Below are 18114 nucleotides of genomic sequence, written 5' to 3'. Positions count from 1 at the left end.
GATATCTGGCTTTGATACCATTTGTAATAATCAAAGCCCACCACTAGTAGATACGAGTAGATATTGTGCACACCTTTATAAGGGATGTTTCGTTCCTCTTACCAACCGTGAATCTCACAATCCACCTCTGTTAGAGAGAGGTTTCCACACTCTAATAAAGAATGTTTAAGAATGTTTCGTTTACTTCTCTAATTTATGTGAAATCTCAACGTGCTTGAACTTGTTATAATTTGTTTGATTGAAATGTAATTTTAAATTTTGGAGACTAAATTGACACTCACAATTGGGTTTATTTGATTATTAAATTTTAAAAACTAAACATATACACAAAAACACGAAGCATTTTTCATAATCCTCGAGATTCATCCTAAAAATAATAATAATAAAAAAAAAGAAACAAAAAGCTATATAATTAATTCATTAACCGACATGTCGGGTTTCAGGTCATCGGTTTTCCTTTTCCCCTCCCGCTTCCGTACACTTCCTTGCAAATAGCGTTCGACTTCTGTGACGGAGCGCACAGCTGAGACGACTCTGGACATCCCTGCAGACAATTATTCCCCAAGCTACCGGAAACCAGATCATCGCCGCTAGTGAAGAACGCCGCCGGCGGTTTCCCAGTCAAAAAGTTCCCGTCCAAGTACAACCTCTTAATCGTCTTCTTCTTACTGAATTCCAATGGGATCGTGCCACGTAGCCGATTGTACCGAAGCGACAACGATGACAGCGCCGGATAGCTCGCGAAATTCACCGGCAAATTCCCTTCAATTCTGTTGAATCCCATATCGACGGCTACAAGATCGCTGCCGGAGGCTGCGGCAGGGAAGATCTTGAGACGTGTTAGGCTGTTATTGGCCAGGTTGATCTGCTGGAGGGAAGGGAGGAGAAAGAACCAGGCCGGCAAGGCTCCGGCGAGCGAGTTCTCACTGAGTTCAATCACCTCCAACTGAGTGGACTCGGAGAAGGACGATTTAACCAAATACCCAGAAATTGAATTTCGTTTTAAAGCCAATTCGAGCAAGTTTGGTGGGAGTTTGGGAATGGAACCAGTGAGTCGATTGAAGCTGAGATCGAGGTGTCTTAAAACAGAGAGGAAATGCAGAGATTTGGGGAGATTTCCGGAAAGGGAATTGTGGGAGAAATCCAACGATTCGAGGGATTTAAGGTTGGAAATCGAAGGGGGAATGGATCCGGTGAAGGAATTTGATCGGAGAGTGAGGATTTGGAGATTGGGGAGAGAGAAAATTGCAGAGGGGATTAAGCCGGAGAAGGAATTATCAGAGATATCGAGAATGGTCAGCTGAGTGAGGCGAGAGAGGAGCGGCGAGAGGGTGCCGGAGTAGCCGGCGGGATCGAGGGTGAGTTGGGTGATACGAGTGGCGGCGGAGTTGCAAAGGAGGCCGCAGGAGAAGAAGGTGCGGCGAGGGAGCGCACAGGGATCGACGGAGAAATTCCAGGAGGCTAAACAGGACCAAGGGGTGATGGAGGAGGGTTTGACGGCGGATTTGAAGGCCTTGAGGGCGGAGATATCGGAGGGGGAGGTGAGAGATTGAACAAGGGAGGAGAGAGAGAGGAGGAAGAGGAGGAGAGAGAGGGAGTTGGAAGGGGTTTTCATGGCGGAGAGATTGTTGTGGCGGAGAGGTTTTGTGGGAGAGATTTTAATGGAGCTTCGTGGGAATGGAAGTTGAGGAGGATTTTTTTATTAGCTGTTCACTCTTATCTGTCCACTGATCCGCAAAACAAGTTCGGTCTTTCTTTTCTATTTTTACATATTAAAAGAACTGCACAATATACTGTACATCTTCTTTAATAAAGGGAAAGAAAACCCATGTCTTTTTTTTTTTCTCAAATCAAATTTATGTTCGGGTATGTTTGTGTGAGATCCTACGTTGATCTGTTGTAGAGGANAATGAAAATGAAGCATTTCTTAAAAGGGTGTGAACATCTTTTACTAACAGAGAGTTGTTAAAAATGATATCAGAGCTGAACACTGGGTGGCGTGGCGTACCAGTGTTAGAGGGTACGCTGGCTCTTAAGGAGGTAGATTGATTTTTTATAAGAGTGGAAATGACGGGAGACAAACTATGGTACCCAACGAGACCCTAACCCCAAGGGTGGATATTGACTCCTTAGTGGAAAGGATGAGAGATAGCATTAGGCTTGGGCTGATACCTCGTGTATATCTTTAATTCATGAAATAAACTATCATGTCAATTTTCATCTTTTATTTTAGATTAAATTATGATAAATACCTATTAATTTTATGTTTGTTTAAAAAATACTCCTAATAAAGTTGTATCTAAAATAGAGATGTATATTTATTTTTAAAATAGCTAAATCATTTTCTTAAAATATCCCATATTTTTATTTTAAAGTATCTAAATCATTTTTTTAAAATAAATATATAATGGGCTCATTCTATTAGGCTGGATCATATTGGGTTAATGATGATATTTTAACATACATGTGATGGTAAACATGCTAAGAGTTAAGAGTTTACTGATCGAGGAAAAGAACAAAACATTTTTACAAGAGTGAAAACTTCTTCTAGCAGATACATTTTAAAGCCCAAAGAGAACAAACCCCGAAAGGGAAAACTCAAAGAGAACAAAGCCCGAGAGAACAAAGCCCGAAAGGAAAAGCCCGAGAGGGAAAACCCAAAAGGACAATATTTGTTAACGGTGGGATTAGGCCGTTACAAATGGTATTAGACACCGCTCGATGTGCCAACGAGGAGGCTGAGCCTCGAAGGAGGGTGAACACAAAGTGGTGTGTCAGTAAGAATGCTGGGCGTCAAAAGGGGTAGATTGAGGGTCCCATATTGATCGGAGAAGAGAACTAGTGTCAACCAAAACGCTGGACTTCAAGCAAAGTGTATTATGAGATCCGAGGATGTAAAAACAGCAAAAAAAAATTAAATGAAAAGTTCAAAAAGAACAATATCTTCAAGGATTATTAGATGATTATGACGGTTCTAAATGATGATGACGGTTCTAACAGTGGAATCAAAGAGGTCGGTTCTAGCCTGCCCAACCCCTTTGCTTATTGTTGCTGGAAACGAAAGGGATGCCCTTCCTTTCCAGCGGGCACCGCCGCGGTAGCCATGGATGGAGGAGTGAAAAGGTCGTGGGGGAGGAGTGAGAAGGAAGAGAGAGGAGGGAGAATATCATTTTTAAATATATACTTTTTAATAAAAATAGATTGACACATCAACTTTTTAGAAAGGGAGACCAAAATATTACTAAAATAAAATTTTATAAGCATCAATGCACCCATTAGATTGAGTTAGAAAAAATGACATGCATATCGATATGAAATAACTCTTCCGTCTCGTATAGATATGATAATATTGTTGGATAAAAGTCTTACATCGGTTAATTTAGAAAATGATGAGTTTATAATCAAAGAATACTCTTCCCATTGACCTGAGATTTTTTGGTGAAACCGCCCTGAGAGCTATGCTCAAAGTAGATAATATTATACCATTGTGGAGAGTCGTGTTCATTTAACAAATAGCACATAATTTTTTTATATATTTGGTTTGGATCAAGCTAACTCGATTTTTTCCACTAAACCTAAAACTGAACCGAATCAGATCGATTCAAAAAAAAAAAAAAAACCCAACCCTTATGATTTGGGTCGGGTCGATTCGAGTATTCGTATTTTCAAATTCAATGTACACCCTTAACAACAATGAGTTTGAAAAACTAAGAGACAAATATTTTACGAAACTCAAACTGGTTCTCTACCGTAAAGTTTAGTTGAAGAAGGGATATCTTTGATTCGAGACGTTTTACTGAGCAAAAAAAAAAAAAAAAAACTCAATCCAATCCAACCCAACCCTTGTGATTCGGGTTGGGTCGATTCGAGTTTTTGTATTTTCAAATTCAACGTACACCCTAAACAACAATGTTTTACCGTGAGAGTCTCACACTTATAAACCTTTCCCTAGTAGACGCATTTTAAAATAGCAGTTATCAGGAATGAGGAAAGAAGTTATTGCATTCCACAGCAACTAAAAGTGAATCACTTGACTACAACTCAAAAGGAATCATATCATGCAAGCCTTTTCAATCCCAACCCTCTTCAACAAAACTCCTGAATTGTACGTTGAATGTATGAATTATAATTAAATAAACCATATCGAAACTATAAACAATATCCAATTATTCAAATTTCTCCCTTTATTTCCAAGCTATATAGTTGAAATTCAATTGAATAATTTCCCAGAAAGCAAACTTCTACCTTAAGTTACTCTGATCTTGAGTGTTCTTCTTTGGCAAAGCTTCTACGATGTGGGAAAGGCCTCTTTTTTCATTTTAGAAGCCAACAATTTGGGATGCTTTCACCTAAATTGTTGCGAAGTTCCAAGGATTTGGCATGTGGGTGCTTACAATTATGTGTATAAATTGGATGTGGGTTTTGGGTATGCTCATATCTCGTGAACAACTTCCTTTCTTTTGCTTCTTGTTCTCCAATGGCGTCTTGTTCGACATTTCGGGTTCTTGTGCCGCTTGTTGTGGCGGTGATGGTGGTGGTGATGGCGGATGCGACGCCGCCTGGGATCGCTAAGAACCCTAGCCATGCTTCGTGCAAGATTAAGAAGTATAAACATTGTTATAATTTGGATCATGTTTGTCCTAAGTTTTGCCCTGATCAATGTACTGTGGAATGTGCATCTTGTAAGCCTATTTGTGGTGGTGATGCTAATCCTCCGCCTGAGGATGATCCCACTCCGGCTACCCCGTCTCCTCCATCGGATAATTACTACTCGCCTCCACCACCGGTGGTCGTAACTCCGAGCCCTCCTCCTTCAGAACCTACTCCTTCATATTCCCCGCCCTTGCCTTCACCGACACCGGTAACTCCTTCGCCTTCGCCTCCGACAAACCCTACCCCTCCATCAACACCTCCAACGCATTCCTATCCTCCGGAGAATCAAAACCCTCCATCATCACCTCCGACGAGCCCTAATCCTCCAACACCATCTACTCCATCGACACCTCCGGCAAACCCTAACCCTCCGTCATCACCTCCAACGCATTCCTATCCTCCCGAGAATCAAAACCCTCCATCATCACCTCCGACGAGCCCCAATCCTCCAACACCATCTACTCCATCGAACCCTAACCCTCCGTCAACACCCCCGACGCATTCCTATCCTCCCGAGAATCAAAACCCTCCATCAACACCTCCGACGAGCCCCAACCCTCCAACACCATCTACTCCATCAAATCCTAACCCTCCGTCAACACCTCCGACGCATTCCTATCCTCCCGGGAATCAAAACCCTCCGTCAAACCCTAACCCTCCGCCACATTCCAACCCACCGGAAAATCCCAACCCTCCATCGACACCTCCATCAACACCCCCGACGAGCCCCAGCCCTCCAACGCCATCTACTCCATCGACACCTCCGACGCATTCCTATCCTCCGGGGAATCCCAACCCTCCATCAACACCTCCACCATCTTCCTCAACCGGCGCAGCCAAGAGAGTAAGATGCAAAAACGCAAATTACCCTCAATGTTACAACATGATCCACACATGTCCCAGCGCTTGCCCTAATGGATGTCAAGTTGATTGCGTCACTTGCAAACCCGTCTGCCGTAAGCATACTATCATCACCCAAACACCCACCTTAAAATATCCGAACTTTTATATTTAATTCTTTTCCCAATAACTTTTAAAATATTTTAAGATCTGAAATTCTTAATTTTGGATTGCAATTGACAGATTGCGACAGACCAGGAGCAGTATGCCAAGACCCACGTTTCATCGGCGGCGACGGCATAACCTTCTACTTCCACGGCCAAAAAGACAAAGATTTCTGTCTTGTCTCCGATCCCAATCTCCACATCAACGCCCATTTCATCGGAAAACGAAACCCGTCCTTAACACGAGACTTCACTTGGGTCCAATCCCTCGGTATCCTCTTCAACACTCACCGGCTCTTAATCTCCGCGCAAAAAACCGCCGTATGGGACGATTCCATCGACCGTCTCACAATTGCCCTCAACGACGTCCCGGTGGCTCTCCCGGAATCTGAAGGCAGCCAATGGCAACACCCTACTGAAAACCCTACCGTCGTCATCGTCCGACTCGGTGCAGCCAACCACGTGATGGTGGAAGCCAAAGGGCTGTTCAGAATCACAGCCAAGGTGGTGCCAATAACAGAAGAGGACTCGAGGGTTCATAGCTATGGAATTGATGAAGGGGATTCATTTGCACATTTGGACGTAGGGTTTAAGTTTTTCGAGTTGAGCGGCGGAGTGAACGGCGTTTTGGGGCAGACTTATGGCGCCGGGTATGTGAGCAACGTGAATTTGAAGGCGGCTATGCCGGTGATGGGTAGGGAGAAGGAGTTTGAAACCTCCAGCTTGTTTGCGGCGGATTGCGCTGTTGCTAAATTTGGCGGCGACGGTGGGGACGGCGGCAATGGCCATGAAGAGGTAGCTTGAGGGTTTGAATTTGAAGAGGATGAGAATAAGATGTTTTGGCTTTTGATGGCTTGAAAATTGGAAATTAGAAGTCGGAGTCTATTGTTGTAAGAATAAAGGCACGGGAGGGAAGTATGTTTAAGATCCTCCAATGGAGATGCCAATTTAATTACAGGTAATATATAATACTATATACTATACATTATTTCTTAAGATCTTTATGTGTTATGTTGAATTTGTCATCACCTAATTCAAAATTTTAAGTTCTATCTTCGAAAAACTACAATTTTAATCGTTCTTCGTACTTGTCATCTTACTTGCCATGACTAACGGATTAACTTACGAGTAACGTGACTACAAATTAAATGTATGTATTTAGTGATAGTTAGAGCATAGTTAGGTTAAAAGTTCGAATTTATGTATATAATATTGATACGTGTATGCATGCTTTGAACAAGTAGGTCATAATACCAAATTTGAGCACTGACTTAATAACTAATTAAGATATTGTAGTCTTTTAAATGTTAGAGGTTCGATTTTCCGCTTTATTTCGTACGTGAACTTAAAAGGTTGCATTATGAGATCGAGCTTTATATGTCGGCTGAGTTGAGGTAGTAGGTTGAGACCAAGAAATTTACGCATCTAGTCTCTCAAGCTATTACAGTACCAATTAGTAACGGCTTTTTTATTATAGATTCCGTGATAGCTCTTGTTCTAGCTCGACATTAGGAGTATAGGGGCACAAGATATCTAAAAGAGGTAAGGAACCCTAGTGAAAAACGTAAGCCCAGTCTATACAAATCAAACAAGGGCTTAAGTTATCTTTTTCTTTTTTTGAACTCCTAGCCACTTCCCTACTCGTGCTCTTAGCTCAATTGGAGGTCGACAAGTGTGGTCCGACGGAAAAAACATATAACTTTCTTGTTTTGTTCGAGTCTTAGAAATAAGAGATGAGTAACAGTCTAGCAATTGCTTTTAAATTAGAATAGAAGGAAGGTGTGCAACCCCGTAAAAAACACGTCAAAAAATTGAAGTCTCGTTTGATAATGATTTCGTTTTCGTTTTCTATTTTTGACACAAAATTTAGGTGTCTTCCCCTTATTTAAGAAAGAAAATGGATATGAAAAGAAGACTTAAATGAGCAATGAGTTGGGGGTGGTATCATCCAGGACACCAATGAGTATTGGCCAAGGCCATCGTATTTGCTATCATAGCCCTTTAATATATGAGAACTAACCTTTTGAAGCTTTTGATGTGATTGAAGTCTATGATGTTGTACGTTTTGTTTCCACAACAATAAATTTGTTGCTATTCTTCAAATGCAACAATTGGCTTTAATCTCTCTTTCTTTAACATCAGCTGTTGAGGAAATTAATGAACTTCCATTCTTTTTTAACACCAAAATAGCCTTAGATTCTTTGAATGTAGCTGAGATAAATGAATGAAGGGTTTATGGACATGGCTTCCTCTCATAACATTTTCTCTTTGATGGATTCTTTAATGCTTGGTAATCAATTTTGATGATGTGAAGAACACTCAAAATCATTGTTTAGAATGATTTAAAGCATGTTTTTGAGCGATTTTCAACACGATTAAAGTGATATGGACCATTTTAAAATCACTAACTCACGAAGAATGTGAGATCTCACAATGATTGAAGAGAGGAACGAGTGTCAGCGAGGACGCCGGTCTCGAATGAGGTGGATTGTGAGATCTCACATTGATTGAAGAGGGAAATGAGTGTCAGCAAGGACGCTGGCCTCGAAGGAGGTGGATTGTGAGATCCCACATTGATTGAAGAGGGAAATGAGTATCAGCGGGGACGCTAGGCTCTGAAGAGGAGTGAATTGTGAGATCGTTCATCGGTTGGGGAAGAGAACCGAACAAAAACATTTTTGTAAGAGTGTGGATGCCATTTTTGGATAAGGGATTATGAAGAAAACATTGGATGCCATTTTTGTCAATCATCAAATCATTAACTATCAAATGCAGAGAAGGGTCAAAGACAGTAAGAAGAAGAACTTTTGGTACAAACCCACGTTGAAGCTGCAGTGTCCATAAATACCTTTGTTCAGACACAATTTCGTTCCGTTTAATAATCATTTAATCTTTTAAACTCGTGTTCTTGGCTGGCATGAACCACCACGTTATTCATGTTCTCACTAATTTGTATCATCATCCTATATATATGCGACCAAATTTTTTTAATAAACTATCATTTCAAACCACTGTTGAGAAAGGTGATATATTATCACGCTTGAATGAGAGTACTTTTCCATTAGGAGCTTCACACAACTGGGTTAGACTACTTGATGTATAAAGGTAAGAACCATCGAGTTGGTCCCTTAGGCCAAATCCTATGGTCGAGAACGTTATAATGAGAAATTAGTCATGAGAAACATTTTTAAGTATGCAAAAGAAAATCTGAATTCGACACCAAATGACCCCGACATTTTCCTACATCTCTTATGACATGGTCACGTTACCTACACTTTGTTTCTTAAAAGTGAAGACTTATCCCCACAGACCCACACGAGTTCTTGAAGCATGTTTGGTCCTTAGTCTCGTACATCCGAGAAAAATTCATAGGAGATCATCCAATATAAAATTGGATGCTTAACCGGGTAGCTCCTATGATTAAGTCATCTTAAAGGAAGGTGAACTGCGTTAGTATAAATAGTGACTTTCAATTCTTTAAAAATATTTCTTAAGTTATCGAATCATTCATGTACCTCTCATTTACTTTTTTACATATATCCGTATTAATTTTATTTATTTTTTTTAAAGAAATTCTCCAAGGATACTTTTTCGACAAAATTCAAATTTCAAATTTGAGAGATAATTCAATCAATTATTTTTAAAAATCGATACCATACCATGTGACTCTTCTAGATACGATGAGTCACGTGCATATATAAACAAGCACTTAAAAATTATCGACAAAAATAAAAATCGAAATTTCGAATTTTATCAATATCTATAAACGATTAACGATAAGTATTAAGTTAGAAAGGTTAGAGAAAATAACATTTTACCAACCACCATACCTTTTCCCCTGTGTAGTACTAGATGAATATGCTATGTTTTGCCTTTTGTGAAAATTGATATCTGTTCTTGAAGGGGTCCCATAGATCAGAGCTTGAAAACATATTTGAGTACCCATTACAGCTTTATTTGATGATATCAATACACACAGGAAGGACATGAGAAGGGCAGCTTTCACTAAAACTTGTGATAGGCCATTTCCCTATGTTCCTTTGTATTCAAATTTAGTTAATGTCAAGTTTCTTTCATCTTCCTTTTTCCTTCCCACTTTTTTCACCTCATTTTGTCAAAATCTTAGCTATCCTTTTTTAAATTATTGTACTCCACACGCACATTTACTTTTTTTACCGCTTATATGATACCGATATTTCAACACGGTAAAGAAGAAATGACGTTATAGAAAGTTTAAACGCATGGGTTTCGAGATATATAACCATGAATCAACTCAAAGTTTAAGTTGATGGTAGAGATGTTCATAGGAAGCCTTCTCTATCTCGTTCTCGTATCCTATTTCAATCATGTAGATTAAATATGAGATCCCATGTCAATTAGAGAGAAGGACCTTGAAAAAGAGTGGATTATGAGATCCCACATCGATTGGAGAGAGGAACGAAACATTGTTTATAAGGGTGGAAAGCTCTCCCTAGCATATGCGTTTTGAACACCTTGAGGGGAAGCTCGAAACAGACAATATCTAAAAGCAGTGGGCTTAGACTGTGCCTATGGATTGAGTTTCTCTTTCCCGGGTTCGAAATTAGATGAGTTTTAGAGAGAGAGAATAGAAAGGAAAATGGTCCATATGGTGTCCTTTGAACTTTACAGGCTGTGTGAGAGGGAGCAAAGAGAAAAAGAGGAAGAGAGACACAAAGAAAGAGGGAAATATTTAGAATGTGGGATTTGAAGTTTAAATCATTTCATTGTGAGACTAAGTCAAAGGACAGAAGATTATAGAACATGCAAAGGAGAGACAAAGGCTATAGATATTAGATCATGGGGTTTCCTTTTCTTCTTGCTTTCTCTTTTTCTGTCTCCTACGCCAATCTAATTCCGGTCTCGTCAAACTTTAGACCTTTTGAACAAAAGAAATATCTTAAGATGGATGGACCCTTATGCAAGGATGACATGCTCATATCGAGAAATGGCATTAGAAGCTGACACCGAGCGATGTTCCAGTGAGGAGACTAAACCTCGAAGGGGGTGGACATGAGGTGGTGTGCTAGCAAGGACACTGGACTCTGAAGGGAAGGATGGGAGGTCCCATATCGATTGGGGAAGGGAACGAGTGCTAGCGAGAACTCTGAACCTTGAAGGCGGTGTGAAAATCTCTCCCTATCATATAAAATCTAAAAACCTGAAAGAAAATACAAAAGGGAAAGCTCGAAAAGAACAATATCTGGTAGTGGTAGACTTTGAGTCTTACATCTAACTTCAAGAGAATGAGTACATGTCAATTACGGTTAAACGAAACTCATGTTGAGAATAATTATGAATGTCACTAATGAACACGTGAAAACGTCGATACGTCAACAAAAGTTTAACACGTATATTAGAGGAAGAAGACGATGAAATGGAGTATAGGGTGGGAAGAAAGAGAGAGAGGGAAAGGCATGATTAATACGTTGGTTCATGGAGTGGGTCTGATTCTTTTGGAAGAAGAAGGCGTGTATGGTGACAGAGGCGACCCCATGCCCCACGAATGGTTGGAGCTTCCACAGCTGAAATTGGCCTCTATTACTCCATTTGGGCTCCCTGCTTCGCCTTCTGATTCTGCTTCTGCTACCTCCTCCTCCACATGCTTCCTCTTCCCTGATACCTTTGCTTTGGCCTGCCCTTTTGATACCTCCATTATCACCTTGCAGCACTCCTTCACTCTTCCCTGTGTTCATCAAATCAAACCTCATGCTCATAGGTTACTAACTTTAAGTTTTAAGCTGAATTTTTTGAGTTTGATATATTTTTATTAGGTCAACCGACTTAACCTAACAAACATGAAAATGAGGTTACAATTCAACACAACCCAACCCGACGGTATAACATCTATAATAAATGAGTAGAATTTTTTAAATAATTTAAATAGACATATGATGACAAAAAAATAATAGCAAAAAGTAAAAAACTATTACTTTGTAAAAGTGAATGACAAAAATACATTTTCAAATTTTTGAAACAAAATACTTACTTTTTAATATAAAAATTAAACAATCAAAATCAAACAAATCTAAATTATTTTTTACTGTTTTTAGTAAATTTTTCATATTAATTGTTTCTCAATTACTAGATAATTACTTATAAACTTCTAAAATAACATGGGACAAAGTTCTTAAATGTTTGAAATAAAAAAAAAAAAAAGCATAAAAATGGGGTAAAAATAGAAACCTTGTTTATTTTGAGGGCATTAAGAATCTGATCCTGAAACTCCTCCAATGGCTTACAGCTCCCCATCTCTTCAACAACGCTCACCATTGCCGATACCGCCATCACAGAAGGAAGAAACCCCACCGATCTTGAATCTGTTAAACCTCACCAAAACAAAAACAGAGCTTCAAATAACTAAGATTAACTCCAAAACCCAGAAAAACGAGCTTTTTTACATTGACAAAAATGGCGGATTTGGTTTACCAGTGACGAGACAGAGGAGAATACGCTCAAAGCGTATCAGAAACTCTTTCTGAAAGCACTGATTCTTCTTCAATCCAAGCCCTTTTGTTATAATGCCAAGAAATGAAACAGGGGTCACTGCGTGCATCTTCCATTGAAGAGCACTGAGCACCAAAAGCTCCATTCTCTGTATCGTTTTCGCTTCGAAAATGAACTTTGAATCTTCCACCTGCAGAAATTATCAAATGGGTTTGTTTCAAAATCGATTTGGTTTGATGGGTTCTTGAGAAAATCGATTTATTTTCGTGGGTTTTTGTTTTTACCTGGAGATCTTGAAGAACAGGGACACGAACTTCTTCGACTTTGGCAGCTAAAGAAATGCAAGTTACGGCAAGAAGCTGAAGCATCCATGGCTTATCTCTTTGAAAATGGCGGCCGGTGAGGACTCTATCAAGGTAGTTAATGGCTAAGAGAGCTGTGAGAGAGGAGAAGCCATAAAAGGCATTAACTTTAAGCAACCATTCGACAGCCTCTGTTCTAGCCAAAAACAGAGCACCCTCTGTTTGAACCAAGTTCTCCAGAACAGCGCCGTATTGAAGATTCTGGTCCTGTTCTTTGGACAGCAAACGATCGAGCTCCTCGTCTTCACAAACAAGGAAATGGGTCGTCTCTTCCCAAAGAGGGAAGTTGTTGGAGCCGCCGCCATTGTTATCCTCTGTTTCAAGCTGTTGTTCTTCAGTGCAGTAGAGGAAGTCCAGGAAGAAGAGCGAGCTATGGTGGAGTTTGATTCTGTGTTTATTTGGGTGCAGAGCCATCTTACAGGGAGAAGAAGAGAAACCCCATTTGAGCCATTTCTTTGCTTTCTTTTCGTCTGGTTGTTGTTGTTGTTGTTTTGAGGGATGGGATGGAGGAAGAACAGGGGAGAGAGATGGGATGAGTTCTTAGCACAATGGGTGACAAGGTTGTCTTTTTAGCCTCCTCTTCAATTCAAAATGTGGAAAAGACAAAAGAAACCAACCAAAATTTTAAGTCTATGATTCTACCTAGATCTTCAAGTAACTTGGTTTAAATAAGTATATTATCATATCATATAATATACAAGAAAAAGAAAATTAAAAGGGCCAACTTTGTTTCACAATCATTTTAGCTTTATCTCGATATCATAGATCTTACCTAACTATTGCAAGATGTTGTTTGCATCTCGAACAAGAGTATAGGTTTCCAGAGTGTTCATAGGACTCAATATCGTGATTAAACTCACACTACCTAACTCAAACCATAAATATAGGATTGGGTTAGATTTTTTTTTTTTTTTTGTTGGGTTGAATTTTTGAAAAATTGAAAACTTCCTTCGCATTGAAGGTTGACATTTTTTTGTGGGGACTTGGGAATAGAGTTATAATCCAACTCTATTCTATCTTATTTTTTAAAATATCAAGAATATTTAACGTTTATTAGCGATTTTAGTGATGGATTGTGACTTGTAAACGTCTAATATTTAAAATTTATGAGATTTTAGTTATTAATGTAACGTGTATAAGTAAGAACTTACAAACAAACTAACTCAACCCAATTCGAAATTAATCTAATCGATTTAAAATTTGAAGTTCTTAAAAAAAAAATTGGAGGGAGGAGAAGGAGTGTAGTACACGCGAAGCAAAGGCGAGTGGGGAAGTCAGGAAGCGCAAACAGGGTGACTTTTACGTCCACCTCCAGAAGTAGCCAGGGAAAGTCACAACGTGGCACCATCTTTGGGTTTTTTTTTTTTTTTTTTTTTTTTTTTTTTTTTTTTTTTTTTTTTTTTTTTTTTTTTTTTTTTTTTTTTTTTTTTTAATTTCTCAAAAGGGAAAAATTATAATTTCGGTTTAAAAGAGTTTAAATTTTATGGAAAGAAATAAAATTTTGGTCCTCATATTAATTTTGATATTAATAAATAACTAATAATTGAAATTTAAACTTTTAACATGTTAATGAATCCTTAAATTAATTTCATATTAAAATACTCAAAATTTGTTAAAATTAATGATTAAATTAACGAAAAATGAACTATATACAAATTGCAATATTTAATATATATATATATAATTGTTAATAATAACAAAATCAAATAATCTCCCAACAATAAAATTTTATTTTATTTTATTTAAATAATTTTTTATTGTTTTTTTTCTAAATTATTTTTTTTATTGAACTATGATTGGAGACTTAAAAAGGAAAAAGAAAAAAAAGTATTAGATATGAAGATCTTTTTTCTGTGTACGTAGATATTCCATAACAGCTTGAGCTTTTTCTCTAAGATGCTTCATTTTTTGTTTTTTTTTTTAAATAAAAATAAATTAATTAATACATTAAACTTTTTTTTTTAATTTAATTTTTAAAAAACCAAAGTTGAGTTCAATAGGATTATATGGTCGATAAATATGATTTTTTAAAAATAATTATAAAAAAACAACCCAACAACCCAACCATCATATAGTTCAACAATATCTGACATGTTTTCCTTCTCTTAAGGTGGAAGACTCAGCTTGTCATATTAAAAAAACAAGGAAAAAATAATCCCTTAACGTTAAGGCCGAGTAAAGAAATGGTATATGAGGGAATCAATATACATGTTAAAAAGATTCGTATTGGTCGATGAGAACAAGTAAATAACGTGATCATTGTGATGAATTTGAATAGAAACAAAAAACAAACAAACAAACACACCTAAAAAAGAAATGCGATCTGCCTAGCTTTTCTGTAGAATCCAAGTACTCCATGGATAGGCTTTGAACTTAAATTTGTTCATCATTGTTGCTGAATTTGAATAGAAACGAAAAAAGAACAGCAACCTCAATGCATTACAGTCAAGTTCCAAACAAACGAAGCAAACCCCATTAACTTATGGAAAGATCATTCAGAGCCAACCTTGAGATTTCAATACGGTGGTGGTGGATAAAGTCCATGGTAAGGACCTGAGCAACAACAGATAGAAACGAGTTTTAATGGCATTGTGATTTCATATAATACAACTTCTAAAGCATTGGATTTGACGTAAAAACCTACTTGGAGGATATACGGATGAGGCTTGTGGATGTGGCGGGTAAGGATTGGGAGGATAAGCCGAGGGAGGCGGCGGGTACGATGTGGGAGGATACCCAGATGGATATGGGGAGGAATACATGGATGTTTGATATGCTACTGAGCTGGGTGGGTAAGAAGGATAGGGAGATTGATATGATGCATATGGTGTAGGAGTAGGATGAGCGTAGGCTGTTGGGTGTGTCGGTGGCATCGTTGTGTACACGGGAACTTGGGGTGGAGCAGGTGCTTGAAATGGAGGTGCTGAGGGCGCAAAACTTGATGATGGTCTCTGCAATTGAAACAAATAGGTCATCTCTTTGCTCATGAATCTTATACAAATAGTAATGATAGCTACTTACTTTGGCATTTGCAAAGTGGAGAATCAGACGTACTTCCCCAGCATGTCTGCAGTGAGGTGAAAGTGAAGGTTAGAATTGTACTGATGCTTGTCGAGATATCACATCATAACGATAACGATAACGAGAACGAAAAGTCTAACTTCCAAGATGATCCAGACAGATCACAAATAACAATGAACCTTCAAGCACAAAGAAAGAACAATGTGAATCTCAAGCAGAAGTCACTTGCAAGTAAAGAAATCAAACCCAGTAGGGGTTTCTTGTCAAATGAAGGTTACTGAGTCATGCATTCATCCGAAAGTTGGAAAATACTGGCTTATATGGGAGCAGTTCTTTCGTAAGATAGAGCGATGAACCGAACTCGATGGTTCTACTAATATCCTAACCTTTTAATTATGGAAGATCCATGGTACACTATTTGTGAGAGCCAAAGCCTACCATCAGTAGATATTGTCCGCTTTGGCCCATTACGTATTGCTGTCAACCTCACAGTTTTAAAACGCATCTACTATGTAAAGGGTCTAGCTCTACTTCGACAGTGCCTCGCACCGTCCGGTGACTGACTCTGATACCTTTTGTAACAGCCCAAGAGCTCTACTTCGACAGTGCCTCGCACCGTCCGGTGACTGACTCTGATACCTTTTGTAACAGCCCAAGCCTACTGCTAGCATATATTGTTCTCTTTGGGCTTTCCCTCAAAGTTATTAAGACACGTTTGTTAGGGAGAGGTTTCCACACTCTTATAAAAAATGTTTCGTTTCCCTCTCCAACTGATGTGAGATCTCGCAATCCACCCCCCTTGGGAGCCTAGGTCCTCGCCGGCACACTACCCGGTATTTGGCTCTAATACCATTTGTAACAGCCCAAACCCACCGCTAGATATTGTCTTCTTTGGGCCTTCCCTTCCAAGCTTCCCTTCAAAGCTTTAAAACGCGTCTACCAGGGAAAGATTTCCACACCCTATAAGGAATGCTTTGTTCTCCTCTCCAATCAATGTGGAATCTCACACTATCACTATCAGGACATACACATTTTCGTATTTTAGGTGGGGAATAGCTACACTACTCATGACCAAATCCACGACGTAAATAACTAACCCGTGATCATGACCAACGATAGACTTCATTGCCTGAAAATACTTTACGGGCAAGAAATCAAGGCGTCCAAACTACGATCTCATGATTCGCAACGTTCGTATTAGCATACACTTCAAATCACTATTTATAATCAAAGTTCAACTGTTCTAAAACCAAGTCCTACACAAAAACGAGCTAAAAGCAAACAAAACTCGAGCAAAAACTAGTTTATGAATGGTAATTTGCTTGCAAGTCAAAGCTACCATACCTGCCAGTTTTAGTTTGAAGTGACCAGGAGCTATCATCATACCCTTCTGATAGAACTTTTGCTAATTGGATTCTACAAAACAGTAGACTCCAAACTGAGCAGCCACACATCAAAAACCAAAAGGAACAAGACAGGACATGAATCTTACTTTCCAGTGCCAATGAAGTCATCATAAGTAACAGTGTTGCTGTTCCAAACTGTAACATTAATCTCTCTAAGCCCTTCAATTAGAGAGAACACAAATTTCTGTTGAAACGTGGGATTTCTTCCACCATCTACACAAACCCAATCAAATTTCACATTCAGTTCAAGATCATCTACTCAGATCTAAAAAACAGAACAAGGATCATCAAGATCAAACCAGTGCAAGTGGTGGTGCGGAACTTTGTACTCCCATATTCAAGGCACACATACGGATCCTGCCTTGATATCCATTCTGTATCTTTCAATTTTGTGCATCCAACAACTGAATCAAAACACAAAAGAATCAAAACCCAGAAACGAAATCAACTTGTTCTTCTTGGTTCTTAGTTAAATAGACATACCAGTGGCTTCAAGAGGTTGGCCCTGAATGGTATATGTCGACATAGAAGAATCAGAACCTGTTCTGTTTCCTGAAAAACGCTTCCCCTTTTGTTCAAACCCTCGAATCACAGAACCAGAATAGAATATTCAAAAGAGTATTGTAACCCACGAACAGAAAACTGCGAAATCAAGAGATAACCGAGAAAGATAAAGGGCTTTTTAAGTCGTGTATAAGAAACAAGGAGGCGGCGTTTGGGGCGCGTGGATGGGTTCTTCCAAGAAACAGAGATGGAAAGAGGAAGAGAAATCGTTGGGCGCTACGCGAGGTTATTGACCTCACCAGAAACGTCTTCAATTCAAGGTACTTCGTTCATAAATTTATTTGATTAAATTATAAATTTCTTCTTTTTTTTTTTTTAATTATGTCAGTTGCTTCAAGTAATTTGATTTTTGCATTGACTTTGACTTAGTCAATGAGATTGTTTATTTTGACTTTTTTAGAACCGATTTTATTTATTTAAAATTTGTATCTGTGTATGTATGTACACATGTATAGATATAAAGTTTCTCTATGTACGACATCGTTTATGATATTGAGTTAGAATTTTAAAATTTGAATTTATGTAATTTGTTTTGATTTTAATAAATTAATATTTTAACTTGTCAATGACTATTTATTTATTTATTTATTTTATCACGAGACAAAATCAAATTTTAATCTTATAAATAAAATATATTTA

General features: G+C 38.5%; 4 protein-coding genes across 5 annotated transcripts; 1 reads left to right on the top strand and 3 right to left on the bottom strand.

Moving 5' to 3' along the window:
- Positions 1-298: 298 nt before the first annotated feature.
- LOC111471060 (LRR receptor-like serine/threonine-protein kinase GSO1) lies at positions 299-1804 on the bottom strand. The gene has a single exon (XM_023116747.1). It carries the CDS (start codon positions 1613-1615, stop codon positions 440-442), a length of 1176 nt encoding a protein of 391 aa, XP_022972515.1. The 5' UTR covers positions 1616-1804; the 3' UTR covers positions 299-439.
- Positions 1805-4452: 2648 nt separating this feature from the next.
- On the top strand, positions 4453-6628 carry LOC111471000 (mucin-2). The gene is made up of 2 exons (XM_023116674.1): positions 4453-5609; positions 5737-6628. Exons 1-2 carry the CDS (start codon positions 4478-4480, stop codon positions 6459-6461), a joined length of 1857 nt encoding a protein of 618 aa, XP_022972442.1. The 5' UTR covers positions 4453-4477; the 3' UTR covers positions 6462-6628.
- Positions 6629-10862: 4234 nt separating this feature from the next.
- On the bottom strand, positions 10863-13126 carry LOC111470958 (cyclin-D3-1-like). 2 transcript variants are annotated; one of them, XM_023116620.1, is made up of 4 exons: positions 12407-13126; positions 12105-12312; positions 11862-12004; positions 10863-11361 (listed from the first exon to the last, which is right to left on the bottom strand). In XM_023116620.1, exons 1-4 carry the CDS (start codon positions 12896-12898, stop codon positions 11110-11112), a joined length of 1095 nt encoding a protein of 364 aa, XP_022972388.1. In that variant the 5' UTR covers positions 12899-13126; the 3' UTR covers positions 10863-11109. The 2 variants fall into 2 exon arrangements, with proteins under 2 accessions (XP_022972388.1, XP_022972389.1); XM_023116621.1 differs by having other exon boundaries at positions 11862-11995.
- A 1597-nt stretch (positions 13127-14723) lies between these two features.
- Positions 14724-17740, bottom strand: LOC111470959 (C2 domain-containing protein At1g63220-like). Its single transcript, XM_023116622.1, has 7 exons — positions 17395-17740; positions 17211-17315; positions 16998-17124; positions 16850-16921; positions 15506-15551; positions 15129-15435; positions 14724-15037 (listed from the first exon to the last, which is right to left on the bottom strand). Exons 1-7 carry the CDS (start codon positions 17435-17437, stop codon positions 15000-15002), a joined length of 738 nt encoding a protein of 245 aa, XP_022972390.1. The 5' UTR covers positions 17438-17740; the 3' UTR covers positions 14724-14999.
- Between the last annotated feature and the right edge of the window lie 374 nt (positions 17741-18114).

The sequence above is a fragment of the Cucurbita maxima genome, unplaced genomic scaffold (genome assembly GCF_002738345.1).
Source record: "Cucurbita maxima cultivar Rimu unplaced genomic scaffold, Cmax_1.0 Cma_Scf00048, whole genome shotgun sequence".
NCBI classification, from domain to species: Eukaryota; Viridiplantae; Streptophyta; class Magnoliopsida; order Cucurbitales; family Cucurbitaceae; genus Cucurbita; species Cucurbita maxima.
This window is presented reverse-complemented; position numbering and strand designations above follow the sequence as displayed.